We start from the raw sequence: 14,248 nt of genomic DNA on the forward strand, positions 1-14,248 counted from the left end.
TGTGAGCTTTGAAAAATCAATTCCCAAATCCCTGAACAAATTAATAAATAGTTTCTTAATTTTGATATGATGGTCTTTATTATTTCTTCAGTAAGATCTAAAAGCATTTTTGTAAATAAAGATCACAAACCACATCTAATGGAAATCTTCACCCACTTTGCTCATGATACTTATGTTGCTTACCACTTTTTTTATTAAATATGCTAAATTGCTTAATAAACTTCAGGTGCCTGAAATATTCCCCATACCAATAGGCACACTAGAAACTTAGATTCTTCAAAAGGTAAAACAACTTTTAGTTTAGTTTTCTGCGGAAGTGTAATTATGTTCTACAAGACAAGCAGTAAAACATACCTTCAGGGAACAAAATAACTTATCCATACAATTTTTTAATTTAAAGAATTACATAGTAAACATTCTTGAGACTTTCTATTATAATTTAAAAGTAAATTAATAACACAGAAACAGTTCAAACTCAGTTGTAAAAATTATGAATAAATGAACCACCATTTTCTTCCATTACTAGTGAGAGTTGTGGTATGGGGCAGTACAAAACAAAAATAAGACAAAGTAGAAAAAACACTTTAAGTCTCTTTCAAGGATTCTCATAGTAAATATTTCCTAAGCAACAATGTATGGATTTAAGTATCAGATAAAAGAAAAATCAGTCTTCAGAGGCAAGTCCTGCTTACTGCTTTCATGAACAGGACTCCAGTGGCAATTGTTTTGACTATAGTAATTAACCATATGTGTCTTCTCCATACATTTGATGCAATTCTATTTAGAATAACTGCTAAATACTCTAAATGATTAGCAGCATATAGATTTCAAATTAATCTACCTCTATGGAAAGTACGACCTACCCCGAAAATAAGCCCTAGCTTGATTTTTGAGGGTAGGCGTAATATAAGCCCTACCCCAAAAAGAAGCCCTAGTTTTGGGGCGAGGCGCATGCCTAAAAATCAAGCTAGGGCAGGGATGGGGGGTGGAGCTTACCATTGCAGCCAGGCCTCCCATGGATTGACACTTGCCTCGCTGGCCCACTTCTTCTGCGGCCAAGGGAGGAGCTTCATTCTGCAGCTAAGAATGGAACTCTAGCCTGCATTTCACCGTCAGAGGCCTTTCTGGAAGGCCTCTACAACCAAAATCCGAGCTATGGATTCAATCTGTAGCTTGGTTTTCAGCTGTGGAAAGGCCTCTGATAGCGAAATGCAGGCTGGAGTTCCATTCTTAGCTGCAGAATGAAGCTGTTCCTTTAGCCACAAAAGAAGTGGGCTGGCTGGGCGGGGCTGTTGGTGCCACGGCAATGAGTGGAAAAGACCCCCCCTGAAAATAAGACCTGGTGCCTCTTTTGGAGGCAAAAAAAAAAGACCGGGTCTTATTTTCGGAGAAACACTGTAGTTAGGTTACTCATTTAACTGAGAATTATGTAACACAGCTTATTCACATATGTTGAAGAAAATATGTAAAGAATAAAACTTCTAAATCCTTAATTAATTTTATAATAGCCAGTAGGGATACAATTATGTTTATTCCAAATGCACAGGCGAGTTAACTGTTACTATTTTTTAAATAGAAAACATGAAAATAGTAAAACTGTGCATATTTTTTAAATGGTTCAAAATAAATGTTTTGGACCTTACACAGATGCAGCACCTCTTTGCTCTTCATTAAAGCAGTGTCTGTTTTTCAGACTTCGGCACAAGTCTGAAAAAAGATGTCCTGCTTTAAGTGTCATATTAAAAGCACTGTGCTTTAATTTAATTAATAAATTAAAACAGTGAAAATCAGGAAATACTATGTAGCCCTTAAGAATAAAACATATTATGCTTGTACTCTATCCAAAACATTTTATAAAAATAAATTTGAGATGTATATAGATCAGGGATCCCCAACCCCTTGTCCGTGGACCGGCACCAGTCCGTGGTCTGCCAGAAACTGGCCCGCGCAAACAAGCAAAGTCCCATCCACAGGATGCAGGCAGTAGATTAAAACATGCCCCCTCCAGTCCATGGAAAACCTCTTTCCACAGAACTGGTCCCTTCTGTCCAAAAGGTTGCGGACCGCTGATACAGATAACGTTAAAAATCACTATGAATAATTTGTTAATAAAACTAAAGAAACATGTTTTTCTTTTATTTCCAAAACATACTATTTCCAGCAGTCTTCAATAGTAGTTTAAACAAGATAGACCTTCAGTAAATGAGATTGAAAGATAGCACATTATATAAAAATTATTAATCATTCAAAAATATAATATAGTAATTGGTAATTTCTAACCCATCTCCTCCCAAAATGTTTTCCAGTTCACAGGAAGTAGTAGAGAACAATTCTTACTTTTTCTCGATTGCAGTTCAAACTGACTCAGAAATTGCTTATTACAAGGAGTTACAACAGGATTTTGACCATGTAACTCTCTTTTAGGCAACAGGTCCATCAGCTTTTTGGAAGATGCCTCAGATCCCACACCTACAAGAGCAAATCTGGAGGACAGACAATATAATTTTATGATGAGGATTCTTAACCGATCCCTAAAAGATGGATAACATGCTAAACCAAGCCACATTATGATTTAGCACAATGTGCAATCATAGGTATATTATATTCAGCCACTTAGAATATCCCATAACTCTCAATAATTATAATCATGACTTAATTTTTAAATGTGGAACTATTTTTTTCACCCCATAAATTATTTTCCAAGTTTTCCAGAAATACTTTTTCTACATCGTCTCAGCTGTTGTTTATAATCTGATTCTGTTAAAATCAGTAGTTTTCTCATTCTGATCTCTGATCTTCCTCCCACCTATTTTTTTTCCTATTCATCTGTATTGACTTTCAAAATAAATATATTGTAACACATCTTTAGAAATAACATCTGTGCTGAATTTAAATACATTCTTACCCCTTAGATTGGCCATTAGCACGGTTTTCAAAAAATTTTATCTCCAAAATATCATTTACACCAAGTGAATGAACTGCTTCAGTTAAATCTTCATCTGTGGTCCACTGCAAAACAGTTGTAAATGACATTTCTAACATAACAAAGGAGCACAATTCTTTTCTCAACACAACATTCATAACAATAATGCTCAACACAATGCACAAATATACACACTAACATATTCCATAGTTTAAAAATAAGTAAGCTGCAAGTTCATTTCACAAATCTGTTATTGATTATAAATCCTAAAAAGTATGTTACAATCACAATTATAGTTTAGTAATAGTTTATATTCCACATGGGAAAAAATGTTTCATGTTTGCACCTTCAAGTAAGTTTTCAGAAAAACTGTTTCCCAATAAATGTTACAGAGCGACTGCCAAACTAAGTAAGTAATTCTGAATTAAATTGATTACGGACTAAATGACTAATACAGCAGTAACTAATCAAGCACTTACCCAAGTAAGATTCCGATTAATACACTTACCCAAGTAAGATTCCCAATATATAACGCAATTCTCTTTCCTGTATATGTATAGACAACATTTGGTGCTGATCCTTTGCCTACATCATCTCCAACAGATGGTGGAAGAGAGTCCATATAATCACGATCCTCTGGTGCATCACCGTTATTGGCAGAGGGAGAGATGACGTCATCATACAGATCTATCTGATCATGCCCACCATATTCAGCCTCCTAAATGACAATGTACAAATATTAATAATCAGTTTATTTATCCAAAATAATCCAACATCACACTGTAATTTCCATAGTGTCTACCTTTTTCTGTATCTTGTCTGTGCAAGGTAGTGGACTGTAGTGGAATGTCCACCTGAAGGAGGGGGAGATTTTTGGCAACAGAGTGCATAGAAATAAAATTATATTGTATCTGCCATATAATCTATAATTTATAATATATACTGTAGGTAAGCCAAATTTGGCTACAACAATCCTTTTGAATTTTCAATATTTTTGCAGATCAAAACATGATCTCTTCTCCACAAGTCCTAAAACTAGACAAAGAGAATCCAATTAATCAAATGAGTCACAAACATTATACTCACTAATTTATTGAGGAAGATGATCCAAGCTACATATGTTATGTAGCAAATGTATATGAACTTTAAGGATTATCTCCTTCATGTGAAGGAGAATGTCATGGTTCCAACAGACACAGACGAATAAAGCAGAACTCCGAGGCTTGAGAATTCCTCAAAGAACATGTTTATTAGTTACAAAGTATCGGCATGGTCAAAAGTGAAACCAAGTCTGAATACACAAGTAACAATTGCCCAATACAAAGTTAAATGTCCCACCCATAAAACTATGCAAGCAACTACATTTCCCAATATGATTATTTGGTGGGCTTTTTATGCAACGTCCAGTCCCTACTCTCGGGAGCAGCCAATGACCTTGGTTCCCACGGGACAGAATATTATTTTGACTAATGAAGCACCTGGGCAACACCCCTTCTCCGTTCTAGTGGCAACCTAGAATGAGAAGAAAAAAACAGCTGCAGCCATGATCATTTGTAGAGTTGACAGTGAAATTAAGAGTAGGTGTTTCAATCAATGGAAGGGGCGTTGTCTTACCTGAACGCCTTTTCTCAGCACAGAGATGGAGAATCCACCAATGGGTTTGCTCTGTCTTCCTGCCCAATAGATCAAGTCAGTCAAACTTGCCACGCCCATCCTAGATTAGGACACACCCAGTCTTGACGAGGGCAAAAGCCACTGACTATGGTCTGACGTGTTGGCTCCCAGAACCCTAACACTGGACCTGGCGGGCTCAAACGGGCGGAAGTGGATTCTCCATCTCCGTGCTGAGAAAAGGCGTTCAGGTAAGACAACACCCCTTCTCCAGCACAGGAGATGGAGAATCCACCAATGGGACATACCAAAGCCTCACTGTCCCTGTGGGAGGGAAGCAGTCAGGTCCAGTGTCTCATCCCTATATACCACCTGTTGGAGGACCCTCCGACCAAAGGAGGCATCCGCAGAGGCAAACCTGTCCAGTTTGTAATGCCTCACGAAAGGTGAAGGCGAAGACCATGTAGCTGCTCTACAAACGTCCTCGATGGATGCCTGAGTGGCCCATGCCACCGAGGTAGCCGCACTGCGCGTAGAATGCGCCATGACATGACCTGGAACCAGCAGGGAATGCAACTGGTACGCTCCCACAATGCAAGCCCTGATCCATCTGCCTATCGTAGAGGCAGACACCCTCCTCCCCTTGGAGGAATGGTGAAAGGAAACGAAGAGGGCTTCGGACTTGCGGAAGGCCGCCGTCCGCTTGATATAGCAGCGGAGGGCCCAGCGGACGTCCAGAGAATGCCATTGCCGTTCCAGGTCATGAGATGGATTAGGGCAGAAATCTGGAAGTACAATTTCCTGAGCCCCATGAAACAAAGTGTTGACCTTGGGAATAAAAATAGGGTCCAAGCGAAGGACCACCCGGTCCCGATGAAAAATGCGTAAGTCATCCCTGATGGAAAGCGCCACCAACTCAGAAATCCGCCTGGCAGATGTAATTGCCACCAGGAAGGCGACCTGGACAAGGACCGTAGGTCACAGGTTCTGAGAGGCTCAAAGGGTGTCCTGGTGAGGGCCCGTAGAACCTGCAGCAAAACTCCCAAGAGGGATACCTATGAACCACAGGAGGCTTGGTGTTGGTGGCGCCCTTGATAAATGAGCGTATCAAAGGATGTTGACCTAAGGGCACCGAGTTGTCACAGGTAAGTATGGTGGAGAGAGCCGCCACCTGTCTGCTTATGGTATTAGGCGCCAAGCCCCTGTCAAGACTCTTCAGTAAGTAGTCCAAGATCCTTGGAACAGTCAAGTCCGAGATAGTCAAATGGTGTCTTTCACACCAATGACAGAAATTCTTCCAAGTGGAATTGTAGATACGTTTTGTCGCAGGCCTCCGGGAGGCCTGAATCATGGAGATGACGCCTGGCGAACAGGAGTCCTCAGTCAGAATCCGGCGTTCAAGTGCCAGGCGGTCAACTGAAGCCACTGGGGGTCTGGATGATGCAGGACCCCCTGGCTGAGAGAAATGCGAACCGGAGGAATCCTCCATGGAGGAGACCTGGAGAGGTTCACAAGGTCGGCAAACCATGGCCTCCGTGGCCCATACGGAGCCACGAGGAGCACCTCCACCCTCTCCTGCAGGAGCTTGCGGATGACTGCCGGAATCAGAGGGAGAGGAGGAAACGCGTAAAGCAGACCCTCCGGCCATGGACCTCGAAGAGCATCCGCAGAGTCACTTCACCTCAAAGGGAGATCCCCAGGCCAACTTTCAAGCACCTTACCATTAATAAGAACAATAGCATTTCTTCGTCCTTGGGGCCACAGGAGGGCATGGCTAATACACACTAATACTGGTAACTCAACAATTAGTATAGCTGCCAGATGAAGTGTAGTCATCATGTTACTCTTTGGCTTAAGACAATGGTTCTTCTCCCAAAGTGACAAAAACAAAGACTGAGCAGTCAAGTTGTCAGACTTCCCATCCTAGGTTCAGCAGTAAATCACACCAGATACTTCATGGCTTAATTTCTCAGAAGACTTAGGGACATGGTTCAATGAGATTAGAAATGAAGCCATTATGCAGTAGTTGACTGCCTACTATCAGTACAAAATTACCATTATATTTCATGGGTTAAATTTGTGGTTTCCTCTCACCCTTCTAAATTAACAGACTTTAATATAACACCTAATAGCTATGAACCTAAGCAGATGTCCTACGTTTAGATAAAGGCCATCTCATGGCCAGGTAACCACTACTTCCTGCATCTATTCCTCAATTCTTCCATATCTAGCCTCTAAGAAAACCAATTATTTAATTTTAATATACAAGAAATTATTCAGATTAGATGGCAACTTACAAAAGCAGCAGGGTTATATGACAACCATAACCAGATGTTCTATTTTGAACATAGTAACTTTTGCAGCAATTTTTCATTTACATTTTCTTTCATTGATTTTAAATGTATCAGATGGCAAATTTACTAAATACATACAAAGCAAAAAGCTAAGCCGGACAGAAACTTGTTAATACTTCAATGAAAAGCCACCAAAAAAATTCAGGGGTCTAGACTACAAAGTTGAGAAAACTTTCTAGAAGAAGACCAAGCTATTTCTATACTGCTGCCAAGAGAACTATACTGAATCACCAGAAGTTGCACTCAACTTAAGGAAGTATTTAAATTTTAATTGTATTATTTTAATTTAATTAAGAATAGTTTTCATCAAAGTTTTATCCACTTCTGGAGCAGAGCCCCCAAGCCTGCCATTCAAAAATAGGGCAGCTCTCAGACTGGAAAAATTGCATTATCTTTGCTTAGCATAATGTGAAATCAGCCATCTCTTCCAATTACATTTGGCAAAAACAACCATTCCTTGCAAAAAAAGAAAAAAGTACCATACTCAACTTCAAAAAGAAAAAGAATGTATCCAAAAGGTGTGTATCCTTTAAACATGTATTAATGTTAAGTGAAACAAGGAATTTGCAGCATTCCTAATAAGACTATTGTCATTATAGGTGTAAACTACCAGAAGACAGAACAATACATTTTAAAAGTTGCAGACTTGTGACCTGTACCTTAGCAAATATACAATGGACCCCCCCCCAAATAAAGTACTTACAATCTGGTTCCAAAGTTCTAACTGCTGCACTCCAGTCATATAACCACATTTCAGACAACTGGTTCTCACTTAACAGCCACTTGCAGTGTCCTGGTCACATGACCGTGAGTTATTTTTTCCAAAAACTGGCATTTACTTCCAGTTTGCAGCAAAAATGTCCCACAGAGAATGGGTTCACTTAATGACCATAGATTTGCTTAATGACCATCACAAAAACATTTATAACACATGGGTGACCTGCTTGACGACCATAACATTTTACTACTATAATGGTCAGACTCTATTACAGTTGTGTCGAGGACTACCTATGAGAAATTTCCAAGAAGGAAAAAGACTTTAAATTTAAAACACATTCCCAAAAGTAAGTCTACAAATGAAAATGCAAAATCACATACAGAAAATATTTCTGTATTACTCTCTTGGGTTTTAGTCAGCACTACAAAATAGGAATGATAGCTGCAAGAAATGTGCAAGAAATGTGACTGTTGTGGTCAAACTTCCAAAGAAATCCCCCCCCCCCCCAAACCAGAGGCACAGACAACTTTTCCTCAAGAATCCAGTTACGGCAGCAAGAATAAAAACATTAGAAGAAGAAAAAAGGCAGCCCAGTGAAAGGATGCCTGAGCAGGAAATGGAACTTGTTCACATCATCTCACATGCAGGCAAAAATGAAAGTAAAACCCAAAAGAAAGTGATATTTAATCCTTTTTCATTTAATACAAAACAGACCATAGGGGCATTGAATCCTTGCAGAATATAAAATACATCCACAATCAAATCTGATTTGACACATTTAGAATATCTTTAAAAGCAGAGACGAACTGACTTTTGGAACTAAGTGTAAAACAGAGCAGGAAAAACTGTCAGGCATTTGACTTCTTTTATTTTGTTCTTTAGATTCACATGAAGCAGTCAAGCAGAGCTCACAAATCATCAAATCAGCAGTAACCTCAGTTAAATATTGCTTCTGCAGGAAAATCTAAAGATGAAAACTTTTTAGTGGAAATAATAAAAGACAATAGAAAATATCTTGGCATTCTCAGGAATCATCCCACAAACAGGAATACCGATTCCTGTGGCATGTCTCCAACTAAAAAATCCAGAGGACAAATGAGTTAGATTGCTTTTTTTTCTTCAGGATGATTGTAAAATTGCTCCAGCAAATCAAGATTTCTCTCAATCTTATCCTTCCAGGGTACATGGGACAGAAAAACTTACCAGATACTCCAAGCTTTTTATTGGACCTATCAGCTTCACTGCACTTTCATTTCCCAATGAGTCAATAATCACTATCTACTATGTGAAGATGCACTTGTAGAGCTACTTCTAACTGGAGTTGAGAAGCAAAGAGTAGCTATAGATGCTGATCTTTATTAAAAGTAACATTACACAGCATGTAGTTTTTTCTACATTGACATGCCACTCATTATATGTAACTCCAGCTACAATGCTAAAACCCCAGTACTACTATCAAATCTCATTGAGGACCACCATTTTACATTATCTCCAATTGCAGTTATGACTATATAAACATTCCAATTCTTGATACAGCACATTTAGAAATCCCTGGTACAAAGGCTCAAGATAGAGAGATGTATGTCCAGGACCTAATTATTCATTCAATATCTACAAAACTTCCTACTAGCACAATTATCAGCCCACTCAGTAAGTAACCTTTCAGGAAGTCTAAGAGAAACAACTCAGGAATTTAATCCCAGCATCTTCAAGAAGCTGCAGACAAGGAAAGATTTTGAAGAAATCAATATACAACCTGAGTTGATCATGCACCCACAACACCAAGCTTGCTATTCTCTGGTGATCTCCCATCCAAATCATAATCAGGTCTATCCATGCTTAGCTTCTAGCACTTGCTATTTATTGTCTTGGCCTTGCCCATTTTGGGAACTGGACTTCAGGCAACTATGTATTCACAGAATATACATATATGTATATATACATGTGCCATATTTTTATGGGTACACTGGGGTCTCTAGGATTAGTTTCGTTGAAGTTGGCAACCTAAACTGATATAGTCAGGGAGACAGACATTGCACAACTCTGTTTATCACTTCATCTAATATTTATGATTACCTTCTGTTTAAATAAACATGGTAAAATTAGTGCCATAAATGTAATCAATAAGGGAGAAATCGTTGAACATTCAATGATGTATCTGCAATACACTTCTGCACCTTTTAAAAATCAATCTTATAGTTCTGCCATCCTACTTTTCTCCAAATTTCTGGGAATGGTATCATCTTTTTAAACATCTTTGCAATATCATCTGCATAGACTATACAGAAGTTGTTAAAGTGTAGATATTTCCTGCTATTAAAATATACAAATTACATTTTAATATGAGAAATCAAATACCAAACTACTGGAGTGCCACACTACTCTAACGAGTATAGATTTAGAATTCATAACATATCTGCAGATATTACGGTTGAGTTTGCACTTATGGCAATAGTAATAAAATATAAAGCAATGGAGTATGACTTAATATACAAATCAAGCCAATTATGCAAAAGCATAGAGCAAACCCACTAGTCTACTTTTCCTTGAATTTTTTTTTGTCAAGTTCTCCTCTTAAGTATAGGTAGTCCTCGACTAACAGTTCGTTTAATGACTATTCAAAGGTATCACAGCACTGAAAAAGTGACTTAGGACCATTTTTCACACTTATGACTATTGCAGCAGCCCCTTGGTCATGTGTTCAAAATTCAGATGCTTGACAACTGATTCATATCTTTGATGGTTGGAGTGTCCCAGGGTCATGTGATCACCTTTTGTGACCTTCTGACAAACAAAGTCAATGGGGAAGCCAGATTCATTTAATAACCGTGATACAAATATAATTGTTTGTTGCATTGTTAAATACTAATTATTGTATTACTAAGTATTGTTAATTTAACTTAACAAATGTGGCAAGAAAGATTGTAAAATGGGGTAAAGCTCACTTAACAAATGTTTCACTTAGCAAAAGAAATTTTGGGCTCAATTGTGGCCATAAATCAAGGGCTACCTGTAATCAGTTGGAATTTTCAGACAATATTTTCTGCAGGGCTGTAAGTACAGGAAGTCCTTGATCTACAACCATTCGTTTATGACTGTTCAAAGTTACAATGGCACCAAAAAATTGACTTATGACTGTTTTTCTCACTTATAACCACTGCAGAGATCACATGAACAAAATTCAGACTCTTGGCAACCGGCATGTAATTATGATACTTGCAGTGTCCCAGGTTTGTGTTACTAACTTTTGCAACTTATGACAAGCAAAGTCAATGAGAAAGACTGATTGACTTCCTAACAACTGTCGCAAGAAAGGTTGTAAAATGGGGCAAAACTCACTTAACAACTGCCTTGCTTAACAACAGAAATTTTGGGGTCAATTGTGATCATACATTGGGGGCTGACTGCCTGTACCTCAATTGTTATTCTGCATTTGATTAGCCAACAGAAAATTACTTTGCCTTTGAAAAAAAATTGGATGCCCAGCTTTGAATGCTTGTTGATATAAAGAACTATAAAACTGTAATCCAGAGTATGACAAATGGAAGACTGTTATTCAATTAGTTCAAGTACTGACAGCTTGCTGTAGCCAGGTCAAGTTGTGATGAAGATACAGATTATTTCCCTCCCATACTTTTTAAAATTATATAGCATTGATTTTACTGAATAAATCATATATGCTAGTCTAACCTTGATGTCAAAAATGGAGGAAACAAGAAGACTTTGAATCTTATAAATAAGCAAAACACATATGCACTAAAATGCTCCCTGTTGGACTAGACATAAACCTGCAAAGTTTTTAATAAATATTTTAAAAGCCTAATTTCTAGCATCTATTTTGATAATTTCTCCTTTCTTAATGAACAGTGTGTGTGTGTGTGTAAAAGCAACTTTAAAATATGGAAGAAAACAAGCAAAAATTTCAAAGCAGTTAACACATCAAACAGAATTATATTTTGGGGGACATTTTTAAAAAAGAGCACATTGCTTTAAAATAAATCTCCTATGATAAATGTTTAAAATAAATCTCCTATGATAACATAGAAAAAAAAGAATAAATAACTCAATATCCCAAGATAGAACAGAGCCAAATTTATCAGTTTTACATCATAGTATGCTATTTAGTGCTATCATTGACTGGGAACATAATTATGCAATCGAACTGTTTTACAATTCTGTCCAATTCTACCGATTTCAAAAATAAAAATTATTTCCCCAACGTGTAAAATATATCCATTTAATCTTTATGAATTAATCTGAGAAAGCCGATGCTTCTTAAAAAGTAACGGAAATGTCATTCTGATATAATCGAGTTTATTATTAAAACTTGCACATCGAACGTTGCTATTATTAAATTTTGTGCAAAAATAAAGAGAGCACCAAGGGAACTGCAAACTCTCTTTGGGGGAAAGGAATTACTTTTATCCCCTACAGGTTGAAAGCGATCACCTTCATGAATCCGCAACAGTTAAGGAGGCCGTGGAAGCACTCTTTTTTACGGCTTATAAAGGAAAGGCTGCCGTGTTTTTGTGCCGCGGTGTTCTAGCTTCCCTCTCCTTAAGGGAGCAGGCGGAATGGGGAATAAACAACGCGATGTCTTAGGGGAGAGACTCCTCCTTCGGCTCATTGTCTCCCAGCGCTTGGGAGCCCCGTCAAGAAAAGGGAAGAGGCGGAGCGGAGGGGGGAAGAAAAGGCGCATTCTAGGTACGATGCCGCGCCCCTGTCGTGCGATCCTCCGGGCTCTAAGCATAGCCGGTGTGCAGCCACGCCACACGCCAGGCGGGAAAGTCGCGCGGGGCCGCTGGTGAGCGCCACAGTCAACAATGGCGCCGGCTTCCCCCTGCGCTGAGAGGCCCGCAGTAGCCAGCCACGCTCTGCCACTCGAAACCGCAGGCCTCTCCCCCTCCCTGCAGTGCCATTTCTGGCTTGGAACGTCCCCGTGGAAAGCCGGCCACGCACAATTTCCTACCTGATTAAACTCTTCTCCTACATCGGCATAAATGTCTATGTGGTCCACGCCGTCCGCCATATTCCACGGATACTGCTTCGCCTCCGCCAGCCCCTCCTGGCTCTACAGCTGCCGCAGCCAGCCACCACCGGAGAGGAGGGGGCGAGTTAGCGCTGGGCGACGTCACTTCCGGGAACTAACAAGGGAACATCCGGCGGGTAGAAGTGCGGATACTCGGAAGGGCCGCAAGGATGGCCACGCCCACGCAGCGATGGAGGAGGGGACTCTCCTTGTCCAAACGTCCACGGAGATTCTCAATCATCCAGGTCATAGTTGTCCAAAAGGTGCTTTTCCAAAAGACAGTTTTTCAGTTCTTCAGAACTGAAGAAGCTTCTTAGATGAGAAGCGAAACGTTTTCAAGGAAAAGACCAAGAAAGTCCAGTTGCCTTTTGGAAGAACACCTTTGGGACACTTTCCTTGTCCTTTTTTCTGGCCAGTTCCATGCCGAACGAGTTGACAGCAAAGCTCACCTTACATTTTTGCAGCCGCAGATCAGTCCATTACTATTACGCAAATCAGTCCCCTTACCTTAGCCTTAACTCGCGCTGCAGAGCGGCTCAGAACCACCTACCAACAGCAGAAGTTTCGAAGGTGCCTTCTTGTGCTCCGGATCTATAGATGAGGAGAAGACAGAGGGGAAGAGAATGAGTCTAAATAAATGTTTCTCAAATTTGGCAACTTTAAGATGTGTGGGTTTCAACTCCCAGAATTCCTTAGCAACCCATCTTGCTGGCTGGGGAATGGCAGTTGAAGATCAGACATCATAAAGTTGCCAAGCCTGGTCTAAATTATACAAGCAGCCCATTTAGCTGGCAGCCACTTTCCAAGTCAGAAGGCTTTCTAAAGTCCTTATTAGCAGGGCTTTTTTTTGTCATAGAACGCCCAGAACAGAGTTCTGGCACCTTTTTTGGATGGAACCTTGTAGGGTAGACAAGGTGGGTTGTGTAACGTGTGTGAGTTCTGGCACCTTTTTTTTTTTTTTTTTACAAAAAAGCACTGCTTATTAGTATCTGCAATTTTCTTAGACTAGGATGTATTTTCAGATTACTAACCTCTTGTTTTCAGGATTGTGTGGAGTATATTCCTAAATCTTAGGGCAAAGCATAAACAGTGTTGGAATAATAAACAACTTCCCATGCATTAGCTCCTGGTTTCAGGCATCTCCCTTGCAGCTTTTCTTTATCTGATGCCCTCCAGAGGCACTGAACAACAGTTCTTTTAATTCTCAATCAGCAAAAGGAGAACCCAAATAGTCATCAAAGAAACTCATTTGTAATTTGAGACAGCAGTAAGGATTTGAGATTAGATTCCTGTAATGACTCTCTTGGGAAATAAACTCTTGTCCATTCTTTGATTGTTTTAGCTTTTGCTGGCATTATTAGTGGATAAGTAGAAAGAGCCAAGGGGGAAAATAGTAATAATAGGTAACATCCAAAGAAACACAGTGTTGTCTTTCTTTGAGGAACATAAGTTAGTTGTACATTGTATTTCACATCTAGTTTTAGCCAGTTAGGTGTAGTGGTTCAGATGTTTACCTAAGAACCAGGAGACTGAATTCTAGGCCTCCACTAGGTATGAAAGTCAATTGGTTGACTTAAAACCAGTCACACTCATCCTAACCCACTCACAGGATT

General features: G+C 39.4%; 1 protein-coding gene across 1 annotated transcript in view; it reads right to left on the reverse strand.

Moving 5' to 3' along the window:
- Positions 1–12,722, reverse strand: part of CPSF6 (cleavage and polyadenylation specific factor 6) — a 33,857-nt gene extending 21,135 nt beyond the window's left edge. The window contains exons 1-4 of the mRNA XM_015812458.1: positions 12,576–12,722; positions 3,432–3,641; positions 2,906–3,009; positions 2,338–2,483 (exon numbers count right to left, since the gene is read on the reverse strand). Coding sequence (XP_015667944.1) covers positions 2,338–2,483; positions 2,906–3,009; positions 3,432–3,641; positions 12,576–12,635 — 520 coding nt within the window. The 5' untranslated portion in view covers positions 12,636–12,722. The remainder of the gene's footprint in view (positions 1–2,337; positions 2,484–2,905; positions 3,010–3,431; positions 3,642–12,575) is intronic.
- Between the last annotated feature and the right edge of the window lie 1,526 nt (positions 12,723–14,248).

Source organism: Protobothrops mucrosquamatus, unplaced genomic scaffold, assembly GCF_001527695.2.
Source record: "Protobothrops mucrosquamatus isolate PMUCROS unplaced genomic scaffold, P.Mucros_1.0 scaffold85, whole genome shotgun sequence".
Lineage (NCBI taxonomy): Eukaryota > Metazoa > Chordata > Lepidosauria > Squamata > Viperidae > Protobothrops > Protobothrops mucrosquamatus.